We start from the raw sequence: 17,598 nt of genomic DNA on the forward strand, positions 1-17,598 counted from the left end.
GGACGTTAAATGTAGGCATAATTTAAGCTCAGCGGAAGGAAAAAACTAAACTCTCCTAAACTGGTCTACACTGTGTACAAAAACGCTCTGTAGTAGCATTTTATTTTTCTTCCAAAGGAACTGCCATTTTTATTTTTTATTTTGTTGTAAGCCCAATGGAGCCCGATTATACACCCATACTATTTGTAAATATTCATTTTATTGCTATACATTTACTGGATGTAAAAACAAGCTGTAATAACAACTGTGCAGCCAGACACCTCTGGCCCCCCTCCACTTTTGGGCCCCATTGCAACGGTATGGTCTGCAATGGGTATAGTTACACCCTTAAACATAGAAAATACATTTTACATTATAGCCTATTTCTCATATCATGTATGAACATAAAGACATGACAAACATATAAATACATCTTTATATATATATGTATGTATGTATGTATGTATATATATATATATATATATACACACACACACACATATATATATATATATATATATATATATATATATATATATATATATATATATATATATAGTATATATATATGTGTGTGTGTGTGTGTATATATATATATATATATATATATATATATATATATATATATATAATATACATACATACATATGTATATACATTATATACATATATAATGTATTAAGATGTATATATGTATATGTTTATATACACATATATAGTGTATATATATATATATATATATATATATATATATATATATATATATATATATATACACACACACACATAACATATCTAGTATATATATATATATATATATATATATATATATATATATATATATATATATATATACACACATACATATCTAGTACATGACACATGCAATACTGTACATGCCACTTGAGATCCAAGGTACACTGAGCATCTTACCTCCTGAGCACTCCTCCCAATAGAGAAGCATTGAGGCACTCGGGTGGGGATAGCCTTCTCTGTACTTCTGCCACTGTCACCTTGTACTTTGATGTTGAGCTTAGAAGAGACAGGCGTCCAGGAACTGAGCAGAAAACTTCATTCGGATTCACTACTCCACCGAAGAGATTGTCTTTGTTGAGAGAGAGGGACGACACTGCATTGTTATTGGATTTAGACAATGAGACAGGCCCTGAAAAAAGAAGGATGACAATGATGCCAGGAAACTAGGAGGCCTGTTTTAGAAGCACACACCTGTGTTCTGGGGGCCACAATAGGCTTTCTCTTTGCAAATCAGCCCTTTTCAATAAAAACCTGTCAAGTCATGGCACCCAGACACAGGTGAGTCACTTATTTAAAGTAGATGAAAGAAAGAAAGTACTCTCTTTACTGCCTGGTCATTGCTGTTTATGAAATAAGCATTTAATTCTAGAGATCTAGAGTTATTCGTATATGCATGTGCATAAAAATAAAAATAAATCTTGCAAAAGAAAAAACAGAAAATCAGTTTACCTTAAACACATGCTAATGATATATATAAAAAAAGAGCAAAATTCTACTGCTATATAATATATTATAATATTATGCAGTCTATGCCACTGGCTCTGTCTTGACTGCAGCCCTCCAGCAGCTAGAAGGGTTAACATGGCCAGTACACAGACAAGAAAGCAGAAAGGTCCTTAAGCGCCACAGTGAGGCAGAAAGTGGCAGTTGGACTGCACAATGTCTAGTTGAGGGAAATGGCTGTCTGATTTAATTACCGATTAAAGTTAGATCGTTCAGTAGTATAATACCCCCCCCCCCCCCCCAACACAACCCCAACCGATGCACAAGCTTCTATCTCATAAGACATCACTGATTCCAGGCTAATATTTAAAACAAGACCTCAGCCACTTTCCTAACTGCCATTGAGGTATAAGCAAAGTGAAGGTGAACCCAACACCGCATGTATTCTTTTTTCCCCAACCTCCTTAAAAAAATCGTTCTCTAATTATCAAGCCAAGACAATATAGTGAAAGTCATTTACAAGCCTCTTTAAAAATGCATCCCTTACCAGGGCTAAAGCGACAAGCTGATAAATTCATATTAAAAAAAAAAAGAAGAAGAAAAATCGCCAACTTGGAATAGAAACACAAGTGAGAGATTTCTGTATTCTAGCATGATAAATTCCCTAATCCTGTTATGTATGCAATCTGGGTAATTGGGGCTGATTTACAAGGCGTCGTTTTTTTTCCGCTGGGCAGGGGAAGTTAGATATTTATTTGCAATCGGTTTACAGGGCTTAATTGCAAAATAAAAATTTCTAATAAATATTAAAAAAAATAATAATAAATCCTTCCTAATATTGGAGCCTAGTGTTAACATAAAAAAAAAACATTATTTTTAACACCTACTGTGTTCAATTTAGACTAAAATGATAATGCAACACTTGGGTCTTTTATGTTATTTGTATCGCGATACCATCAAAATATACATTCATATCATGTAATTATCTAGCTAGCCAAATGTATCCAATCATAGATTACAATCAGAACAGGCAAAACAAGCAAGCGCTCTATTTATATTATTCCGACATAAACCATATAGAGAGACATGACCGTTTACTGTCTTTATATTCTATTTATTTTAGTGTGCCTTGGAATGATTTGGGGGCTGGCTATCCTGTGCATTTAAAATTGAGGAGGATAGTCAGACGTATGGGGGCCCTGGATAGATCACTTGTGACATTAATAGCTCTGGGGAGGCTAATAGAGACAATAGGAGTTAAACGAACTCTTGAGATTACTACTAATAGAAGAGCCAATTATCATGCTGACTTGGAAAAAGAACAGTTCTAAAAATCCATCTCTGCTTAAAGAAAACAAAAGGAGCTAAAAAAACAAAAACAAACATATAAATGTAGGTTTTCCTTAGTTCACTGTCCTATGCTATAGATAGATAAATAAATAGATAGATAGATAGATAGATAGATAGATAGATAGATAGATAGATAGATAGATAGATAGATAGATAGAAACATTATATCTATCTATCTATCTATCTATCTATCTATCTATCTATCTATATATGTATGTTTAAATATAAACCCAACATTTTTATTATGGGTCATTGGGGTTACACCATTATATATACACACACACACACACACACATATATATATATATATATATATATATATATATATATATATATATATATATATATATATATATATATATATATATATATATATATATATATATATATATATATATATATATATATATATTATGTGTGTGTATAAAATGGTGTAACCCTAGTGACCCAAAATACAAATGTTGGGTTATATTTCAACATATATCTATCTATCTATAGATATTATCTATTATGAAGCATAATATTATCTAGAAATTAAATATTAAATATTATTAAATATATTTTTAAATATAAACCCAACATTTATTTTATGAGTCATTGGAGTTACACCATTATACACACACACGCACACACACACACACACACACACACACACACATATATATATATATATATATATATATATATATATATATGTGTGTGTGTGTGTGTGTATATAAAATGGTGTAACCCCAATGACCCAAAATAGAAATGTTGGGTTTATATATATATATATATATATATATATATATATATATATTATGAAGTATACTATTATATAGAAATATATTATTAAATATGATTAAATATATGTTTAAATATAAACCCAAATTTCTCTTTGGGGTCATTGTGGTTATACCATTTACAGAAATTAATCTAATAATGAAAATATTTAAGCCTATGGAGCAAAGTTTTCCCCAGCCTCATCTTTGACATAGCATTACAAATTAAAACCAGCTACTATAACCTTTCAATGTAAACAAAACACCACCAATTCAATTTTGGAACATTTATGAGCTTAGTCAAGTCAAATGCGGATAGGCAAGGGCCATTATATCCTACAATAACCATTTCTTTAAAAAAAAAAATCCCAGGACAATGGAAAGCTGGCTAGATTGCTAGGAAAGAATGCACATGGCACGTTTGCTCTTTGCCATTATTATATAAGCGGGTTATCTTTCTACTCGTCACGTGACCGTATTAAACAAATGCAAGGCAATTTGCAAACACTATCTCATGCTATGAAAAGGGGCTAGATTTCAGTTAGCAAGTTTTGCATAGTTCAGAATGAAGCTTTGCAGTTAGGTTTTCACAACAGGAAAAAAAAAAAAGAGGAAGCTTGTGGGGACTTGTTAGGAATGCAATAGCAAAAAAAAAGAAGAAAAGAAAAAAGAAGCCTACCTTTCTTAATTACAGTTTGATCTGCGATGTTGATACCTTGGTCTTCTACATGCTGAAACAGAAACACATAAATGTTTTAAAACACTGTCATAACAAAGGAAAAGGAAACTGTCAGAAGGGGGACATGCTGCCCATGAAGAGCCTAGACTGCACAGTAGTGGGGGGTGCTCATGATTTGCTCTGTGCCACCTAGGAACACAAATGGGGTTATATATGGGGATTCTACACTGACTTCTTCTTGGAACATTCTGTCATCATAACTCACTTATGCTTAAACAGCTCTCATATTGTAAGGAGGACCGGAAATATGCTCTCAGCCGATGCAAGATTAACAGAGATCAGCAGAAATTGATGTGGAACCATAAAATGGAACGCATTCCTAATTATGTGATGCAGGGGTAAATCAGGCTAGTAGATCCCTTAAAGGGCCCTCTTCTACTGCCATGGCATTACATGGGCACAGGCGTGTTATTGCAAATGATACTTTGTTTTTTGTTTAATATATATTGTATAACAAAATCTGCAATCTGCCAATTCAAACTAGATGAATCGCAGACAACGGCCAAGGCGTTGTACATAACGCCAGTCCTCGCGTTGGCTCTGACCCACTTTGTTCTCAGATGGTTAAGTGATCCCCCAAAGTCGTTGTCCCCCCCGCAAAAATAAATAAATACAAATAATAGTGATGGTAACATTTTTCCACTCGGTTCTGGATTTATGCTCGTGTTAATTGCGCCTGATCTCAATGATTCCGGGTGGATGGTACTAAGTTGCTTTATTACGGCTTTTATTATACTCAGTGCTCTCATTTGTAACTTGCCTAAAGTGCTCCTGCATTTAAGCATAATTAAATTGAGAAATGTTCAGAAATGACTAGTCTAGTTCTCTCTTTTAAGTATATGGGGGGAAATCTGATCCCTTTATGTTGGCTCAGTCAAGCCATAAACTAGAAGAAAAAAATAAAAATACTTTAATTTGGGTTGTTTCAGACCAGGACCAGGATTTACATGGAAAGACTCCATAGTGCTAGGGGACCATTCATTTATTTCCGAGATCTTCTTCATTTCTACTCATCGCTAGTTACAAAAAGATGAAGCTCAGCTAGGACTAGGACATTTGCTTCTTTGTTGTTTTTTGTTTTTTTATTATTATTATTATTTCTTGACAGCATGTATATTCAGTTTATTAGCGTTTATAGCAGTTTAAACGCTGAGTAGCAGCTCTGAACAAACAAGCTGAGCAAATAATAACTAACATCAAGTTAATCCTAAATAACCACCCATATCTCTTTATGGCCCCCGGTGATGTGTGCCTGTGCTTACTTAGCATTCCACATACACAAGCCGGTTCCTCCATGCTCATCTACATGATCAAACCATTGACAGGTCATTATAAAAATAAAAATAAGCAATTCTAAGCTCTGAAAGCCGTTCATGGGCGGGTATTTTCCCATTTCACAATAAAACAAAACAAAAACACCTATACAATGCAATTTGGATTACCTAACAACAACAACAAAAAACATTTAAAATAAAATATTCATTTTTGTTTCTTGCAACTAAAATAGTAAACAAACCATAATAAAAAAATGAACAAAAAATAAATAAACGATCATAATTTCATTGCAACATGACGTTTATGTTATTAAATGTATCCTCTGCCATCTGACTCTGTAATCGTTAAACTGTCAACACTTATTTCTCAGCAATATCTAATCCTTTAATTTTTTGGAAGTATTTTTGGAAATGGTGAAAGTCTATCCATGGGTTTCTCTAATGCCAAAACGTAGGATGGTGTCAAGGTTAAGATGTGGAGTGATCTATTGTGGGCTATATATGCCTTCCCTTAGCCTTCTCTTGTGAATGATCAATGTCAAGTTTAATTGCAAAACATTTTAATTGCACTTATTGGTAACCGAATTAGGCTCCAATAATTTATTGTTCAATTTTCTCCCTCACATACCTAATTCGATAGAAGTGGGATAGGAAGGCCTGATGGGGTCTGGTAGCTCTCTAATGACGTATTGCCTATAATGTGTTAAAAAATGAAAAAGGGGGAATTTAATATATCTCACTTTCATTTGTTATGTCTATCAGGCTTGCCAGCTGCAGGTAGAGGCAAGAGCTGTATTAGATTGCTCCTGCATGCCATTTCCTTAATTATAAGGGACAGATTATTTATTACACAACACATCCATCCTGTCTGTGGCTCTGGGTCTTTACAAGGGATAGGAAATTCTCTGCCACATTCCCTTCAGTCAACAGTTCTGCCTTCAGAATCCATGTATGTAAGAAGGGGGCGCATACAGGACTGGGGTGGGCTAGGGTGGCATATCTTTTAGGACAGTTATGTATATAGTAAGGCCTTCAAAACAAGTAAAAAGATGATAGCAAGTCATAATGAAGTCAAGGCTGTTGGTGAAGACTGAGTAGGCAGCTTACCGAAACGTCTTCTAGTCCATGAGGTATGGAGTGGAGAGGGAGGTCCCCAAGTCCTGAGCCTAGCCCATGAGGCCCATGCAGTAGTTCTTCGTGGTGTCGCCTGTAATCCCTGCGTGGGTCCAGGCCGGACAGCTGGTGTGGTAGCCCCCGATGTGTGTGCAAAAGGCTGGCCTCCTGGCTCTGTCTCTGACCCGGCCACCCTGGGTGCTGAGGCTGGGGCTGTGCATGGAGGGAGTTCAGGTTATAGGGGTCGTTAACGTGGGCGTAGGGGTCTTGGGATTGGGGGTATATGGGCTGGTAAGGAGGGGGGAAATATGGGGGCTGAAAGTCAGTATTGGGGGTGTGGGAAAGTGGGGGGGCACTGGCGTAGGGGGACTGCCCCACTGAGCCCAATTGAGATAACCGAGCTGTCCCATTGCTGGTACCGTCGTGACGATCCTAGGAGAGAAAACAGAGGGACAAGAATTAAAATTCAACCTATTAATAAGCAAATCCCACCATAAGCTTTCTGTAGCTATGTGTAACTATATATAAACCATATAATATGTATATATGAATATATATATAATATATATATATATAGAGAGAGAGAGAGAGAGAGAGAGAGAGAGAGAGAGAGAGAGAGAGAGAGAGAGAGATTATATATGTGTATATATATATATATAGATAGATAGATAGATAGATAGATAGATAGATAGATAGATAGATAGATAGATAGATAGATATATATATATATATATATATATAGATCTCTCTCTCTCTCTCTCTCTCTCTCTATATATATATATATATATATATATATATATATATATATATATAAATATATATATATATATATATATATATATATATATATATTATACACACACACACACACATATATATATATATATAAATGTAAAAGAGATTTAAAAAACAAAACTATAACATAGAAAGAGAGAGATTAAACAAAAATAAAAGCATGTATATATATATATATATATATATATATATATATATATATATATATATATATATATGTGTGTGTATTTATATATATGTATTATTATTATTTTCCTCCATAGGTTTCTTCCCTGTTATTGTGCAATAGCTGCTTAAAGATATTATAACATATGATTTTAAACGAATTATTTCAAGAATCTGCAATTCTTAAAAAATGTCCTCTTCCACAGACCTGCACACACACATTGGCACATGCACCTAGGCACATACACATTGGCACACACACCTAGGCACATACACATCGGCACATACACCTAGGCACCTACACCTAGGCGCATACACTACACATTGGCACATACACCTAGGCACATGCTATATGCACATACACCTAGGCACACGAGCCTAGGCATACACCTTGGCACATGCACAGTTTATTCATTCCCCCATAATGGTTTGTTTTGATGGAAGTGACAAGCCTTGTTTCTTGTCTGTTTTGCCCGTATACTGGTTCCCGACCCTTCTCCAATCTCCAAGGCTAGCTTTCAAGCTGTACAGGTCTCCTCACCCATATCGTATTTATAGAAAATACATTAGCTCTAATGGAAAGACTGTTCCACCCGTTAATGTGGTCAATGTAAAAAAAAATACCTCCACAAACATTTTTTCCCCCCAATCCAATCAAACATGCCGGATGGATAGGTTTGGGGGAGAAGTATGCCTTAAATTAAAGGACATACCAAGCCAAGCATATGTTTAAAGTTAACTCGGAACCGACACATTACAGACGTTTTAAAATATTAAGGGCTCATTTGATCATGGAGAAAACACAGGATGTAATAGATAAAATCGCATGTCAGGTAATAGCAGTCATAAAAAAAAACAGGGAACCAGCCCAATAAATATTACGAGTTGAAGCCTAAAGCGGAAACGTGGAGCAATTTTAACTCATAGCAATTAAAAAAACAAAAAAGAAAAACAAACAATATATACACAATAATGATTAAAAAAAACTCACCATCGCGGAAAAACTGTGAACTAACATCAGTGCAGATTAATGTAACAAATCAAGGTAGAAAATTGAAAAAAATAGCTGTGTAGCAAGAAGGGGAAAAAAGAGATGTAGATGCTACAAAACAGCCAGCACTAGAATAGTATTACTAGAAAATCATAGCGCCCACGATTGATAAGAAACCACCAAACACCATAATCCATCAGAACTGGAAGAAATTCTTCATTTGATGTTGGAAAGAAAAAATAAAAATCACTGTCTGGCTCAGATTTTAAATACAAAGTTTTTTTTTTCCTCTCTCTCTCTCTCTCTGTCTCCTTAATCCTTGTTGAATCTCTTCTCTCTTGTTGACTTGTGTAGCGGTGCTGGGCTTGCTAGCAATGAGCTTTGCCTTCCTCCCAGCCCTAATAGCAGATATTCATGACTATTAATATTACACCAATACTTAATAAAGGAAGAATGGTTGGAAATCGAGCGTGAACCGAGCAAAGCAACTCAAGGCAGAGCCCTGTTCTAAATGACGTCCATTGAATGAAGAATCAGTGTATCTAATCAGAGAGGTGGAGGGGGTGGAAAAGAGGGAGAGACACGAGTGAGTGAAGGAGAGAAGGGGGGGGGGTTGGCTGACGAATCACAGGGAAGGGGGGGACATTTTAAAGGTTGCAGGGCATGAAAAGTGAAAGAGCTGTAGAGTGTGGGGATCAGTCAGTGACAGGAAAGAAAAGGATGGGGGGTAGGGAGGAGGGGGGGGGGGGGCAAACAACAAAAAAAAGGAATTGGCACCTGGGAATCCTGGGAATATCCTGAATATGCCATTGGCATTTCTGAGCTTCTCCTCTTGCTGTTGGGAATGGGAAGGCTCTCTTTGCTTTTCATGTCTGTATCCGAGGGGCCCGGATCTCCTGTCCTCTGAACCTGATCCATAGCCCCGATGGGCTCTCCAACCACAACAACCACACAAGCAGCTTCCTATTCCAATGGAGGCAGGCAGATCCAGGAATCTCTCTTCCTCTCTAATTAAGGCTTATTTTGCTTTCTGTTTCAGAAAAGAAGGTTCTTCTTTTTTTTTCTTTTCCTAGATGAGATCTCATGCCCTTGTTGACAAAGAGGGGGGGACAGCAGTAGATTTTGGAGTGCTTGTGGGAGCATGCAGGTCCCGGAAGGGAGCTGGGGGTAGGGTGGGGGGGGGGGACTTTGTTCTTATTGTGTTGGCTCTGATTTCCTGTCCTTCATTTAGAGATCCAGAGTCCCAGATGTTGATGGGTTCCCTCCAGCTCAGCTCTTCTCCATAGGTGCTCCAACCAAGGGATTGTCTATGGGTCCGGTAAATGGCTCGGCCAGGGGCTCCTACACACAAAAAAAGCTTGCCTCCCTTCCGCCCGATCCTGGCTCCTTCTCTGCAAACCCGTCCGACTGGCTCTACCACTCCGGCAAACAACTCCTCCAAAATATGACATGCTCAACTTTACAGAGCTCTTAGCTGGCTAGGGTTAGAATAACAACAGTCATCTACCGCCTGCATGTTCCTACAGAACTATGCACACCTAACAAAATAAAGCTTTAATCTCACTTTGAAAGCGAGATTACAGGCTCTGGGCTGGAGCTGGGCGAAGTTTTTCTTTTCTTTCTTTTTAGTCGGTGCTCAGCCACTGTCACATGGGAAGCATGTTACCATCGACTGGTCACATCATCTGCATTTCCCTTATGCCTAATTAGTATTACAAAATCCTTTACATAAGGTCATCTGATTGCAGAAAATGTAAATATACTTATTGCTTGTAATACACCAAGAAAAAAAAACATATGCTAACCATCAAGGCTTTCTTATGTAAAAGCAAAAGAAAGGCTGACTCTATTGACACACTACAGATTTACAACAGAGATCCAAAGCAGGAGAGATAAAACAAGTTTCAACTGTCCATCTGTAAAGTGCCCCAACCACTTGGGGAATCCTCCCAGCTCTCTGTCCTGCAAGTCTTAACAAGACAATGATCCATAATCACACCGAGCTTGCTTGTCTTTCTATACACATACTTGTGTGTCTTTGTGAAGCAGCATCACACAAACCATATAGTAAAAAAAAAAAAAAATCCATCTAAAACCAAAAAAATACTATTAAAAAAATACAACTCGTTGCCTGATTTATAAAAATCCATTTGGAACACCAAGGAAAGGTATCCCTAGGCATAAGGGAGCTACAAAGGTAGTGATAGACAATGGTATATGGTGATATATGGTATCGTTGCCTGATACACCGACCAGAAAATATACAATGAAAATAACTACCTATAAAAAAAAAATATCTAATTTACACTGCTTTAAAATTTGCATACCTCTCCATGATATTTAATTCTGTTATGTTCATTGTTAAAATGAATTGATAAGGTAGATGCAATGTTTTAATAAATAAAATACATTCAGAACAGTGTTGGTGTTCAAATAAAAGTACCAGTTTTATATTAAAAGCCAATCACTCAAAAGGCATAGTTATAGTGAAATGGGGTAATGTTTGCTTGCTAAGAGAAGCAGTTTGGAAGTCCATCATACAATGGAGATCAGGATACCCCAACTGAGAATGTGGAAGTCAGGCTCAAGTTCTAAAATCTGTGCATAGAAAGTGATCTCAGACTCCTAACCCTTACCTCACACTCCTCGTATTTGATATTGTCGGTCAGTTTCCAAAGCATTTTCATGGGCTTTTGGGAAGAGAAATTCTTCTCCTTTCTCCCTTGTCCCCACAAAAGTCTAGAGCCCCTGTGTGTTGTACAGAAAGAGTGAGGCTGCTGCAGTGTTTGGTGCTCTGATATCTCCCTCTAATGGTGGAAAGTTGCCTCTTTTTTTTTTCCTGCTTCTCTCCAACAAGCCCTAAGTACCTTATTAGCATATCAACAATAGCCCAATTGCTAGGTGACATAAGAACCTGCTCTGAAGGACGCTGCTACAACATAGAAAACAAAAAAATCTGGCCAAACATGAGCAATGTAACTACTCTATTCTATTCTTAAAGTATCAGGACAAGTAACAACATCATAAACACATACAAAAAAAAAAATCTATTTTGCATTGAAATTACATTTATGTTGGTCAGAATGTCAAGATAGGTACACGCATGTTGGGTAAGTATCCTCAGTGTCTATAATAAATATATTATGTATTATGATAATTTTTTCAACCAAATATCAGAAAGTCCTATTTCCATAGAAGGCTGGCTTCATGAATTAATTCTATTTTTTTTTATTATTTACATATTAAAGGAAAATTACAATATTACAATAAAATTCAATACAAAAAGGTTAGGAGGACCCTTATTGTACATTTTCAACCTGAGACTCTCCCTTTTTTTTTTTTTTTTTTTTTTTTTAAGCCTGTGTCCTATTTGATATTCTACTTGGGTGAATGAATATATTGGGAAAGTGTGAAATGAGAAAATTATGCACCATCTAATGAACAGTTTCACTTTGACATTAGTATAATGGTTCATTTTAATGGCTAATTGTACTGGACTCATATGCAACTGGGACAAGCTGCCGACTAGAGAAAATAAAAATTCTCCGAGCATTTTATTTGCATGAGTTTTTCCCTTTTTGGGTTGATTTACTAAGGGTTATAGGTTGTACACTTTGCAAGTGGCATTGCATTTTGCAAGGGAATTTCCCCCAGAGCTTAGGAAAGGGATGAAGCTCTGAATGATTTCCATCATCAATCAGGTGCAAGCAGAATTTTTTTTATTTGTATTTTATTTTGTTCATGTGATTCGGTATTCTGTGCAGAGAGAAATTTTACCCAATTCACTAAGCTCTGGGGAAAATTCCCTTTGCAAAGGGCAACTTCCCTTGCAAAGTGAACAGCCTATTTGTCTTTTAGTAAATAAACCCCAACAGGTTTCATTTTCACTCCACAGTCATTTTATTTCTATTCCATGTCCAGGCAGCAGTTAGACCAGGCAGCAGTTCCACTTCCACCCAGTGTTGTTGATGGATGAATACGTGCAATAGGGTCCAACTCAGTCCAATGTCATGAAGATGCAGGAGGTCTTTGCTAAGCTACAGACAGTGTGCTCTCTTCTATTGTACCTGCACTTGTCTAGTCCAAATAGTTGTTTTTAGCTCATTGAAGTTAAAATGAAGTTGAGATTAGTCTTTAGTGTATGTGCTAATAGGTTGGCACTGTGAAAAGGGCTCTATAGCTGGAGCTAGCGCCATCCACTTGAGGTCAGACGGGGCCCACAGTCACATCAACAAGATTACCATGACCGCCCAGCTAATTGAATGCGAATTATTAGCGTTAGGATCAAACAGAGCAGTGTGAAGGTTAGCAAGAGTGTGAAAGAACGCTTTAACACCACCGAGCACATCAATAGCCTTTGCATTAAAAGAGTCATCATTAACATTTCTTGGGTGGAGTAGTTGCATCAAGGACCTGCTAATAGTGTGAAACTCTTAAATATACAAGTCCAGTGCAAGCCTCATTGAGATGCAGAGACTAATTCTTGTATTAATACCTCCCTTGAACAGCTCAGTGATTACTGATAACGTGATACTGTATAGCTGGTGATGTAAATCAATAGTGACAACATAAAACACCATAGATAATACAAATTATACATGTCCAGTGTAAGCCTTATTGAGATGCAGATACTAATAATACCACCATTGAACAGCTAAAGTTACTAATAAGTGATATTGTATAGCTGGTATAAGTAATGCAGATATAAATTAATAGAGACAACACAGAGACACCATAGATAATAAAAATATACATGTCAAGTACAAGCCTGCTGGGAAGCATAGAAATTCGTGTATTATTACTACCATTGAACAGCTACTCACTGATCACCTGATACTACATAGCAGCAGATATAAAGTAGTGGTGGCAATACATTATATAGCCACTATATGTAAAAAAAACATATACATGTCCAGTGCAAACCTCATTGAGATGCATATAAATTAGTGTATTATTACCACCATTGAACAGCTATCTACTGATAACAGGATACTACATAGTTGGTATGCAGATATTAATGAATTGTGGCGACATTTTAAATAAACACTATATATAATAAAAAATAGATTCATATCCTGTGCAAGCCTCATTGAGATGCAGATGATAATTCATGAGTTATTACCCCCCTCCCCCCATGAACAGCTGAACTTTACTTATATTGTGATAGTACCTAGCTGGCATAAAACAGGTAAAACAAAAGTGAGTGGTGGCAACATTTTATATCAACACTATATACAATACAAATGTATTGTGCCACGGATACATCACTCAGATCCTATTATAACAAAGACTAGTAACTCAAATAAACAGTTATGCCAGCCAAACACCAAAAGCAACAAAGTAGGCCTTACTATGCCATGCTTGAATACAATCAAGTAAAGGATATTACTAAATAGCACAATAGTGATATTAAAATAATCCTCATATTTTATCTTTGAATCGCAGGTGATAGTAATCTATATTATAGAGTGTTTAAAGTATTGTCAGACCAATGTATTTGAACAAAGTCATATATGTGTCTTTTATTTGGGATAGAAACCTGGTTTTGAATATATACCTGCTATACATACAAGTGGAAAATAAGGGGGCAAGCATATATATGCACTGTGCATACATGATATATATATATATATATATATATATATATATATATATATATATATATATATATATATATATATATATATATATATATATATATATATATATATATATATAACTGTGTGTGTATATAAGCAAGCAGTGTACAAACACCTTCAAGGTACAGGAACTGAACTGTAGATTTATCTCTACAGACATCAGTGTGTGTACAACTTGACATCTCTTGTAAACATAACATGTATGTGGATAGACATACACACATGTAAATATGCTTATAGTGTACACAGGCACATGTAGGCTCCTTCAAAGTGTAGTGCTCTATATAAAAAAAAGATCTAAAAGCTCTAAAACATACTTATTTTGTATAGCACACAGACACATGTAGGGCCCTCCACAGTGAAGTATTTTACATAAAAAGGAACCAAAAGCTCCAAAAACACACTATACTGTACAATGCATCACATCATATATATATATATATATATATATATATATATATGTGTGTGTGTGTGTGTGTATATATAATGGTGTAACCCCAATGACCCATAATAAAAATGTTGGGTTTATATTTAAACATACATAGATAGATAGATAGATAGATAGATAGATAGATAGATAGATAGATAGATAGATATAATGTTTCTATCTATCTATCTATCTATCTATCTATCTATCTATCTATCTATCTATCTATAGATAGAGAGAGAGAGAGAGAGAGAGAGAGGCCTCTCAGGTGTATATACACAGAGAGAGAGAGAAGCTCCAGGTGTCTGTGTGTAATATATATATATATATATATATATATATATATATATATATATATATATATATATATATATATATATTTATATGTGTGTGTGTGTACTGTACTATATATAATGTATTGTATGATATATATATATATATACATATATATACTGTATACTATACATATATATGTAATGCACTGTATATTAGATAGATAGATAGATAGATAGATAGATAGATAGATAGATAGATAGATAGATAGATAGATAGATATTACAGACATCTGAGAGGCCCTTGAGAGAGCATGGTTGTATATGAAAATAAATCACAAGCTCTGAAATACATGCATTACAGCACACATACATAACAAGCAATGCACATATACTATGCAGTGTACAGGACACCCCTTTGTATAAAGACTCTATAGTCACATGCACTATATAGAGAAGAATCCACATGGAAACTCATAGTAATGTGGCCTGCCTGTAGAGTGAATGAATTCCAAGCAGACATCATTCACCTTTCTATCCAACCTATCACCCTACAGAAAAATAAGTGGCTCAGGGCGGTTTATCCTGCTCTGTTCCTCACCTGCCTTGTATTTTTAATGAACAGGAACAGTCCATGAGAGCAGACAAAGGCAAACATTTATCTGCACCTCCATGGCCTTAGATCCACAGTGGTACAGTATAAGCTGCCTTAAAAAAAGTAAATAAAAAAGTGTGACAATGTTGGTAGAATCAGGAAACACATACTCATTAATAACCCAAGGGTCACTGAAGAGGAGCACTTCTTAAAATGTCATATAAATAGTGGAGTGACATCTCACCTGCCAATCCCCCATCCTGGCCAGCATGGACATCCTCTAATCCCTGGGTGATGATAGACTGAGGGAACCGCCTGTTGATACGACCAGCTTCAACAAATCCTTCTCTTACCTGCACAGGAACATCTCACCTGCTCCTAAAGAACTGGTTGCTACCTGTGCGCGCATGCGCACGAGCCAGGAATTTGTGCTTAGGTAACTTACTATGTTCTTAGCTGTCTGAGTTGTTGATGGATTTACAGCAACCGAAGTCTCCACATAAACACCAGGTTCCCTCCCCCTTCCAGTCCCCTTACTACCAGCTATTTATTGCTCAGGGGTGGCTGATCTCCTGCATTGATGAAGTCAAGTGCTATGGTGATAATAGGGCAGTGAGACCCCCCTATGTGTTCAGATCACAATCTACATTTAAGGGATTGCCCATTAGTATGAAATTAACAGGGATGTGATCAATATACTCTGTTGAAGAATGAGTTTGGTTTTATATTTATTTAACAATGCCCCCCTTTTTCTATAAAAACAAAAAACAATGCCCCCCTTTTTCTATAAAAACAATGTCCCCTTTTTCCTGGCTCCTGTTATCTTGCATCCTTTCTGTCACAAAAAGGAATGGTTTGTATAATGGAACACATCTCAATAGCACATTACTGCCGGGTACATTATTAAGGCAATCTTAATGCAATAAAGCCTTACTTTATGCCTGATAGGAGATCTAGAGACAGTAAATACAAACCAGGCGCTGTTTGCTTTGTGGTAAATACACTGATTGTTGACTATAAAACAGTTATGGGCTTGTGATCTTGTTTTCTACCTTCCAGTAAAAATAAAGGGCATCACCAATCACGCTATGTGAGCATTCCCAAATCTGGGGGGGATTCCTAAAGATTGGAGCAATAGGGGAGCAGCCAATCAGATTTCATGTTCCAGTCAGTATATAGCTAGTTGTTGCTATCGGTAACCACCCCATCCTTACTTTGTTCAGGACTTCTAGATTTTCTTTATGAACTGTAGATAAAATAAACTTAACTAATGTGGGTCTACAAATGATAGACAGTTAATGTGGAACTACAAATGGCAGCATTCCCTTCATCAATAAGCAACAGGATGTTTTTGACTTTATGCAGACAAATTATACACATGCTGCTCTTGGCATAGGTAACCCCCTCCTAGCAATGATATCTAATCAACTAATACTATATGTATTTATCAAACCAAGCGTCCTGAGCATGCATTATACAATCTGATTGTACAATCTCTTTTGAGTTACCATCTACTATGTAGTAAGGGCTTGCCTGATTTGATACTGATTAAAAAGATTGCCTAGGTTTATCTTCATATTTCAAGCTAAGGGAGATTGTACAGAGGTTGTACAATCAGATTGTATAGTGTATGGCAGTGTTTAGGCACTTGTGGTCTTTCAGTAATCCTGGAGAATTTTATGACAGGTTGTGAGTCTGTATTGAACATCCTAATCGGTGTAACCCAGAAACAATAGCAGCCCTCTCTACTCAGTGTTCCCTGAGCAAATAATTAGTACACTCCAGACAAGATCTATGAATGGTTTATTACTATATACCGGCCTCTCGGGATGCCCCACAGGTATTGTCTTATGGGAGCAAAGAGCTCCTGTCATACTACTGGAGAGGAGCATGGAGCTCTGCTCTACTTGTATACACAGCAGTGTACACTGAGAAGGGTTGGGAGAGGCTCATAAGCAATGAGCCATGAAGGATACCATTCACACCACATCAGCTAACAATTCCCATCGATTACACGAG

General features: G+C 36.2%; 1 protein-coding gene across 6 annotated transcripts in view; it reads right to left on the reverse strand.

Annotated features, from left to right (window-relative positions):
- TFAP2A (transcription factor AP-2 alpha) overlaps positions 1-15,964 on the reverse strand; it is a 45,035-nt gene extending 29,071 nt beyond the window's left edge. Inside the window, exons 1-4 of one of the 6 annotated variants that reach the window (XM_040353705.1) lie at positions 15,824-15,964; positions 6,690-7,127; positions 4,249-4,300; positions 913-1,144 (exon numbers count right to left, since the gene is read on the reverse strand). In XM_040353705.1, the coding sequence (XP_040209639.1) occupies positions 913-1,144; positions 4,249-4,300; positions 6,690-7,127; positions 15,824-15,856 (755 nt within the window). In that variant the 5' untranslated portion in view covers positions 15,857-15,964. Of the gene's footprint in view, positions 1-912; positions 1,145-4,248; positions 4,301-6,689; positions 7,128-8,646; positions 9,348-9,423; positions 10,370-11,282; positions 11,564-15,823 lie in introns of those variants that run through there. The other 5 variants (XM_040353704.1, XM_040353703.1, XM_040353702.1 and 2 more) reach the window with 5 other exon arrangements.
- Positions 15,965-17,598: the final 1,634 nt, after the last annotated feature.

Source organism: Rana temporaria, chromosome 5 (assembly GCF_905171775.1).
Source record: "Rana temporaria chromosome 5, aRanTem1.1, whole genome shotgun sequence".
Classification (NCBI taxonomy): domain Eukaryota; kingdom Metazoa; phylum Chordata; class Amphibia; order Anura; family Ranidae; genus Rana; species Rana temporaria.